An 8,980-nucleotide genomic window follows, 5' to 3' on the forward strand; every position below is an offset into this window, starting at 1 on the left:
CTCAAAGTATCTCTCCACAAGATAATGATTAATTACAAAGAGAAAAAGTAACTTTCCAGTGGAGAAACTTCATAGCTACCACTTAAAACAAGTAAGCAAAGTTAACATTGCCAGTAATGGGCCATATCAACATCATTTGCCTCCTGATAGTATGCACTGGGATGAATACAACATCCCTTCTGTGACATTCCTACCAAAAGTGCGTAACTTGAATTTAGTAATGGGAACATTAGACAAACCCAGATAAAGGGACAATGCAAAATAAACTGGCCTGTACTTCTGAAAAATATCAGTGTCATAAAATACTCAGACAGACTCAGGAAATTTCCCAACTAAAGGAACATGACAATTGAATATAAGGTGACAACTGAATGCTGCTGAATATTCTGTTGCTGTAAAACGACATTAGGACAACTGAAAAAATCTGAATATTTGATAACTGGATTGTGGTAATACAAGAGAATAGCGAATTACTTTATTTTAAATGAGAGAATATAAACAGGGGAGAGGAGAAAGAAGAAAGAAATGGGGAGAGAAAAGGGTGAGAGGAAGAGAGCAAATGGAGAGGGGGAGGAGAAAGAGGGACAAAGAGAAGAAAAGGAAGAAGAGGAGGAGAAAGACAATGAGGAGGGGAAGGGAGGGAGGATTAAAGCAAAGGATAAAGTAAATGGAGTAAAATGTTAATATTTGGGGAATTTGGGTGAAGGGTATTGTGTACTAAAGATCTTGGCCTTGTCCAAAGCCCTTGGCTTTTAGAGGCAATCTATGTCATACCTGAAAAAAGTGTCTTTGTTTAGGGTAGGAGCTGGCTACACTAACAAAGACCAACCATGTGATTTAAAATGGGAGGTTTGAGTCATGTGGTACCATCCATCTGGTGCAATCATGCAGGCAATCCAACAATCATGCTTACATATTGAAGTCACAATAAAAATTCTGGACACTAAAGTTTGAGTGAGCTTGTTAGATTGGCAATACTCTGTGCATACTCATGCCAGGATAGTAACGTGTCCTGAGGACAACAGAAGCTTTGCGTTTAGAACCCTCATAGACTTTGCCCCATGCATCTCTTCCTTTGGCTGGTTGTAATTTGTACCCTTTCCCCAGAATAAACTATAACTGTGAATATAATAGGTTTCAGTGAGTTCTGGGAGTTTTTCTAGCATATTTTTGAACCTGATGGTATCTGGGGAACCCTCCTCCCTTTCCCTCCCCCCTTTCCCTTCCTCCAAACCTGCAGTTACTGTCAGACGTCTTCACTTTTCTTGTAATAATTTTTCATAATTAAAATTAATATAAGGTAATTTCAATTTGACATAACTGAAATTATATCAATAAAAATTTAAAAGAAAAAAGAGGTAGAAAAAACAAATTTGTACTCAACACAGAAAAAATAATTTTCTTTCTGCATAATCTCTTGAATTTCATTGCTCTAGTTATCTAAATTCTTAAGCTCTTGTAAAAGAAATGATTCTCCAGAGCTTGTGAGTTCCTTCTAACCAGAGGTGTTCCCTGCCATTAACAGCACCAATGCATAGAAAACACGGAATTTAGTTAGAATGATTTAGTTAACTAACAACCTTTAATTTCTCACGGAATAGCGAAAAGTGAAACACGTGAAAGGGTTTTAAAATCTTGTTTTCCTTTTGAATAACAGTACTAAGTATAAGGTAGTCCTTTCCTCAGCGAGTCATCTCATAACCTCTCTGCTCAGCTCTCAGTGGAATTGCTCTTTCAATCATACCTCCTTCAGAATTGGTTCTTATAAATTCCAAACTATCATTCCTCAAAAAACCTTTCCATAAGAACACGTGGCCAAATAAAGAGATGTTACACATTCTTGATTTAACAGAAATATTTACACGCAGTGAAATACAGAACGAATTTTTGGTTGTGTTGCTATATTTAAAACAGTATGTTGTCTAAATAACTGAAGTATATTTCAGAAATCCAAAACTGTCCTGGGAAACTAAAACAGTCAAAAAGTACAAGATCACAAATAATTAAAACTATAATAAAAATTAATATTTATTTGTATAATTTACTACTTGTATACCCATAATAAAAGTTAGGATTTTTGTTTTGCTAACAAGAATGACAGCAAATGTGATCTATTTTAAACAGCTATAATTTCCTCATATTTTTCCATTATTATTTTAAATATACCTTGGCATTTATTTTCAAGGCAAAGAAATATAGACATAAACCAGTGAAACACACTTCATGATAAGCACAAATAAGAAAATCTGAGATAGCTGTAATTCCAAAATTCTTTTAGAGATAAAGAGAATAGCCTGGCCATATTATTAAAAATCAATTTAAGAATGTACTTGATTTATGGAAGGCTTATACAAGCATAACTTGAACACACTTAAAAAGCAAAATAAAGACGAAAACAAACTTGTTTCTATGACCCTTCCAAAGAGACTTATTCAAATACAAGTTTAAATAATGAGCTGGTTAAAAAAAAATAAAGAAAATAATTTTTAGATGGAAAAGTTCACAAAAATGGTACTAATCAATCATCAAATGTAATTTTTTTCCCCTGAAACACAGCAATTTTAGATTGCTGTTCTTTCCGCCTCCTGCTTGCTTCCCATGAAGGATGAAGAGGCAGCTGTGACTGTTGTTTTGTATTTTGAAGTCCTCTTTGTGTACTCTTATTAAACTGATTCTTGATCTGAGGCTCATGTTGCTGAAAACCTGGGAGGAGAAAGAAAAAAAACAAACTATATACCTAAATAGCATACAAGGGAAATACACTTCATTTTCTGAAATCAGTATTTAAGAAAGAAATTTAGTCTTACTTAAATAGAATACCTCACAATTTAAAATTTACGTCCAACAGGGAACAGTGTGAAGTTGAAATGTACGTGAGACGGCAATTATGGGACACATGCTTTCTAATCCTTGTAAACAGATGTTTTATTGTGTGCCTCCTAATATATGCTACGCTGTCTTACTTACATTGACATTAAGAAAGGCAAAACAACCCAGACAACATGGAAGGGCAAAAAAAAAAACGCATCTTGTATTTTCAAAGGAATATCATTAGCTGATGACATCTATGAGTGGAGCAGACATAGCCAGAAAATTCACGTTTTACCAAGACATTGGATCTGACAATGTGGATGGGACAGATTTATTTTTAAAGAGCTATTAACTGATTCCATTCCTTTTTGTTATTGATTGCAAGGTAAATTACTTGTAATGTGTAAGTTGTGATTACAAGGTAAATTACTAAATCTATTCAAATATAAGACAAAGTGCTTTTTAATCATACAGTTACCCACCAGATAGGAGGGTGGCAACTTGCATTTTAGTCCCTACCAGCCTCTTACAGCATGAGGAACCTCAATTGCCTTATTGTGAACAAACTACTATTTGGGGGTGGCATACTAGTCTGAAAAGACATGAATCAATGCATATTTACAGAATTAGAAAGAACAAGGGAGGCAAAAAATTTAATATAGATTTATTAATCAGTCCTAGGGGTGGATAATTTCTCTACTGCAAGTTAGACATCATAGTCAAAAGCCTTTTAAAGATCTCCTTAAAAACCAAATATCATAATGTTAAACAAACAAGTGCACGCAGTTTGGGATAACATTTCCAAAACATCACTGTACACAGATTCAAAATGTCCTGTATTTTGTACAAATCACATGTGCCCTACAAAGCTGTTATAATACTCAGCATGGCTCTAGTAATGAAGGATGAGGAGTTTAAACGGTAAGTGAAACTGTTTCATGAAAATTGAGATTTAAATAAGGCTGTATTTCTAAATGAACATGTTTTATATAATTAAGCAAAGTAAACTTGTATCATCAATAAATTGATAAATGAAATATTATAAATATATAAGCTGAGCAAAACCAAACAAAAACCTTTTTACTTGGGTCTCCTCACTGGGAAAATGTGGGAATGTCTTAAGTTTACAGTTATCCTATGTTTATGAATATATGGTAAATGAGGCAGATGGTCACGTGTTTGCCAAATCTAGTTTTCTTTTACTGCTAGGTGCAGAATCAGAATGTATTTCTCATCTTGCTACTGTTAGATGAGGTCATGTAACTGAGTTACAGAAAATGGAATGTGAAAAAAAGGTGTGACCATACAAACCTCACATTCAGTCCTCTAGTCTCTCTCTTTCCTAACGAGCAAAGAGAAACAGACCTCCTAGAGGCATAAGATGGAAGGGGACTGCAAGGAGCAGACATACTGTGATGAATGAGAAATACATCACCGAATTTTGGTAGTTATTTGTTACAGCAGATAGTCTACTATGAATAATACTGAAGTGGTACTCTGAAGGCCATTAAATTTGGCATTGGCGGGGCCGGCCGAGTGGTTAAGTTCGCACATTTCGCTTCAGTGGCCCAGGGTTTCGCCAGTTCAGATCCTGGGTGCAGACTTGGCACTGCTCATCAGGACACGCTGAGGTGGTGTCCCACATGCCACAAACAGAAGGATCCGCAACTAAAAACATACGACTATGTACCAGGGGGCTTTGGGGAGAAAAAGGAAAAATAAAAAATCTTTAAAAAAAAAAAAAATTTTGGCATTGGCTTAGCAGTTTAGCGGCAGGTGGTAAGGAAATGAATATCTGAGGCTGAAAAGTGAGCAATCCTATGTGCTACAGAAACAGGTCAAACTGCTTCCAGTGAAAACTTGGGAAGCAGGCTGCACACCTCTGGAGTGTGCAGCATCAGGTTAAGTGATTGGAAAGAATAAAAAGATTAGTGTACTGATAGGTCTTTGGCAATGTACTACAAAAAAGAGAAGAGTTCAGGGAAAAATAGGCCAGCGCATGGGCAGAAGCTAAAGGGAAGAGAGAGTCCAGATATTTGGGAACCTAAGACTTAGAAAGCCTTTGGATTCCAAACAGTAAGAGATAAGACTGAGACAGATTTTAAGCAGTAAAGGCAGACAGAATTCAGCCCTGGAGCAGAGGAAAGAGTAAAGGTATGGCGTTCTCAACCAAACCCGAGAGTTTCAATGCAGCAGACACTGAATGACAGTGGGGGTGGGAAAAAAACCCATGTAAGGGCTTCTTACATAAAATAAACATAAATAAGACAATTGTGAGAACCAGCTCTAGGAAAGACGTTTTGGTGTGGTAACAAGCTCATGGATGAACTGAGTGAAAACAAAGAGGTCAGAAATCCACTAAGCTTTGGAGGGAATTATATTGTGAAGGGAATCACAAGACTGGGCTGGAAAAAAACCTCTGACTGTTAAGACTTTAAACCATCCTCAGGACCATATAGGTTTATCAGTCACTTGGGGCAATCCCCAAGGAGATCGTACTAAATGTATGCTTCAGATGTGGCCAAGGAACAAAGACCCCCCCCAGAGGACAGTCAGGGACCACGGAGAAGAACAATGGGTAAGGAAGTTCCTTTCAGATCCTTCACAATTTTCGCTCAGACATGTTGTGTGCCTCCTATTTTCCCCTTAACTGACTGAGAGTTTTTACTGTGGGTACCTCGTCCCCGCTCTGCCACTAAATACTCGGTATGAGTTGGAGGCAGGCAGTTTGTCTTTTTAGTGCATAAGCCCAAACTCTGAGTAATCACATTCATCAGATCTGATGGAAAGCACTGCATCGTCACTCTGTGATCCTGGGCTTTCAGCTGGATGCAGTGACTGGATGCGACTTTGGGTTGGCTTCCTTGGGAAGGAGGTAAGTGTGTTCTATGTGTGGGAGGAAAAGTGAAATAGGCATCTGGTGACCGACAGGATGGTCAGTGGCAGACGGTTATGTGTTCAAGAAATTCCACTTTCTTTTTCCTTCTAGCCACAGTTAGGCTGCATTTCTTAGCTCTTCTGTGGCTAGATAACATCATGTAATTGAATTCTGGCTAATGAAATGTGAGCAGAACTGATTCCTGCTACTTTCAGGCCTGGCCCACGAAAACCTCTTGCAAAATTCTCCATGTACTCTATTTCCTTCTGTTGGTCAAATGGAGAATACTTGGGAACTGGAGGAAGGAGCCAAAAGATGGTAGGAGCCCGATCCTTGAAGGACTGTGAAACATAGGCCCTTGGCCGATTCACAGTGAACTGTGATATGAGTCAGAAATACATTTTTATTATTTTAAGTCAGTGAGAGTATGGGATTATATACAGAGGTGAGCCTACCCAAATATATTAAACTTAATTTGTTACAAATTAATCTGAAAATACTTTTACTACTAACCCAGAAAGTAACATACTTGTTGTGTTACTTAATGTTTAACGGCATGGCATTGACTAAGATAAAACTTACATAATTTACTTAAAGAATGTGTTGATTTAGTTCAAGATAAATTAAATAGACCCAGTATTTCCTGATAAGTTTTGTCTATATCTTTCCCACTGGCAGGACATACGGGGAAAAAAAATTATACTGATAAAAGCTGCTCTGTTTCCATTTCCTCAGTACATAATTCATTCATGCTATTAAGCAACCAGAATTTTTCATCCTTCCACTTTGGCAAAGCGTTACTCAACTGCATATGGAGATCAAGCAGTCAGTAATACGTACCTGGGGTTTTGATTTTCGGAGCCTGTTCTCTATAATTCCTAAAATAAAAACACCATTAGGACTTTTAAAAGATAAATCATCTAACCTTAAGAACGTAGTATAATAAAACTCACTCAAAAGATTATCATACTCCCTCATCCCACCAGCAATCAATAAAAAAATTATGAAAATCCCAGGTTTTAGCTAAATCAAAGGTTTGTTAGACTCCAATACAGAAGCATGTAGGAATTTTCCTCTCACCATCCTTATAGGACTTCTGGTCATAAAATATCCTATCTTGATTCCCTTGTACCTACTCTTGAGAACTATCTAGACAAAGAATTTCAAAAGTCTTCTCACAGCTGTAATGAGTCACATACAACTAAAGTTAAGATTTATATTTTGTGGGAGAAGGAAGGGATAGTGGTGTTATTTTCAAGAGACAAAAATTGTAGCCTTTTGAGGCAGGTTTAGGAGATATAAGTAATAATTTAATTATTTTCGACGTTGAAAGATGGTTGTGTGTCTTTTCTATGCTCTGACTTCTTTGAAAAATTTCAACATCACATTTCTCAAATCTATTAAAAATTATCCCCGACCTATACATTACAGAAAAGTAATTTACTGAAGAAAATAGCTGTTAATGAAATTAGCTAACCACGATCTTTACCCTAAAATGTGAAGATATCCCCTTCCAGATTAGAATTACAAATGAAATTAAATTTATCGATTTATAGCAGAACAGCTGTGAAAAGTGGTGGTCCACAGCAGGGAATGAGATAGCAGCATCATCAAATATAAAGCAGTGTGGAGAAACTCAGTATTAGGGCAAGCAGCCTTATAGACTGCAACAAAAAGAATACAATGTTTACAATAAGGCCCTGGGTCATCAAGGAAAAAAACCACTATATTCTTTTCAGAAAGTTCTCTTTAAAGAGTGAGGTGTGTGAGACATTTCTAAAAGCTTTTCATCAAAAGCTAACTCAAAGTTTCAAAACTTTGATAACTGAAGGGATAAAGTTAAATTAGCTAGACAAATTATTTGGCTATAACATCTCATTTTCTGACACTGGATAAATGTGGCACTACTATACGAGTATTTGTATATATTATCTCAATGTGAATTTGAAGAGGGCCAAGTCTAAACACAGGATGTATTATATAAACTAGAGTTATGTATAGGAGATAGTATGCCATTGTTAGGATGTGTAGATATTTCGAATCTCTAAAAAAAGTAAGAACTAATAACTACTTCAGAATAGAAAAATACTCTTACCTTCTAGAGCTTTTAGATCCAGATAAAGAATGGAAAAACACTGATTCAAACTTTCTGGCTTCTGTACTTGGCTTGTTTTTGTCATTTCTTATATCTTGATGAGTTTCAAGTATATCTTCTTCAGGTAACAATTTTGGGGGGTTTTTTTGTTCCTTAACCGAAGAATGACAACCACTTTCCTTCTTTCTTGTCCGTCTGACTTTCCCAATGAAGAAGTCATCACCACTATCACTATCCTCAGACATGGAAGATTGTTTGTAAAACCTTTCTTCTGTGCTATCATCAAAATACTCTTTCTCTTCTTCATGTAAATCTTCTCCATCACTGTCACTACCAAGTGAGCTATCAAACTCTTTCTTTTTTTCGGTTTGACTTAACGTGTTCATTTTGGGGTCAGCAGATGTCTTCTGGGGTTCAGAGGGAACGACAGAATCCTTTTCAGAAGGTTTTGATGCGGAACTTGGAATATCCACTACTTTGGGTCCATGTTTCATCTTGACTATTTTTTCTTTTGAATTATTTATTGGTTTCTTTGCCAATATTTTGGCTTCTTTCTCTTTTTGCTCACTGATAATAGTTCCTTTATGCTGTAACTTACTGGCATCATCACTTGAACACAAAGTGTCCTTGGAATGATTTTCTTCTGAAACATTCTTTGATGACTTAACTTCAGCAATATTTTGCCTTGCATCTTTAAAGGCTTTGACAGCAGCTGCAAGAGAAATAGCATATGACTTATTTTAGTATTAAAACAAATACTATAAAATACCACTGTTTCATTACAGTATTTCTAAAATTACTTGAAAATACTTAAGAGGAAAATTGGAATTTATACTAAATATGTATAATGAGTATGAAGGTGCAAAGAAATCTATTGACTTTTTACAAACTAAACTTATAAGAAATGCTCAGAGGTATCCATTTTAAATCTCTAAAATTAAAAGAAAATCTTCCTTTCACATCTTGGCATTATGAAGAATATTAAAAACTTCACTGAATACAAATAAATGAAATGGCAACTTTAATTTGTATAGGAATAATGCATTGATATGATTGTAGGATATTATAAATTGTGTTTTCAGACACAAAAATAAATATCTTCTAATCTGTTACAAAATCATATAATTCTTTCAATACATTTTATAATACACTCATAAAAAGTATGTGATTAAGTGGCAACATCAAAAGTAATAATA

The 8,980-nt window shown here is 35.7% G+C and overlaps 1 protein-coding gene across 1 annotated transcript in view; it reads right to left on the reverse strand.

Moving 5' to 3' along the window:
• Nucleotides 1-1,586: 1,586 nt before the first annotated feature.
• Nucleotides 1,587-8,980, reverse strand: part of SRFBP1 (serum response factor binding protein 1) — a 68,872-nt gene continuing 61,478 nt past the window's right edge. The window contains exons 6-8 of the mRNA XM_046665333.1: nucleotides 7,785-8,496; nucleotides 6,530-6,567; nucleotides 1,587-2,703 (exon numbers count right to left, since the gene is read on the reverse strand). Of these exons, the coding sequence (XP_046521289.1) occupies nucleotides 2,519-2,703; nucleotides 6,530-6,567; nucleotides 7,785-8,496 (935 nt within the window). The 3' untranslated portion in view covers nucleotides 1,587-2,518. The remainder of the gene's footprint in view (nucleotides 2,704-6,529; nucleotides 6,568-7,784; nucleotides 8,497-8,980) is intronic.

The sequence above is a fragment of the Equus quagga genome, chromosome 7 (assembly GCF_021613505.1).
Source record: "Equus quagga isolate Etosha38 chromosome 7, UCLA_HA_Equagga_1.0, whole genome shotgun sequence".
Classification (NCBI taxonomy): Eukaryota; Metazoa; Chordata; class Mammalia; order Perissodactyla; family Equidae; genus Equus; species Equus quagga.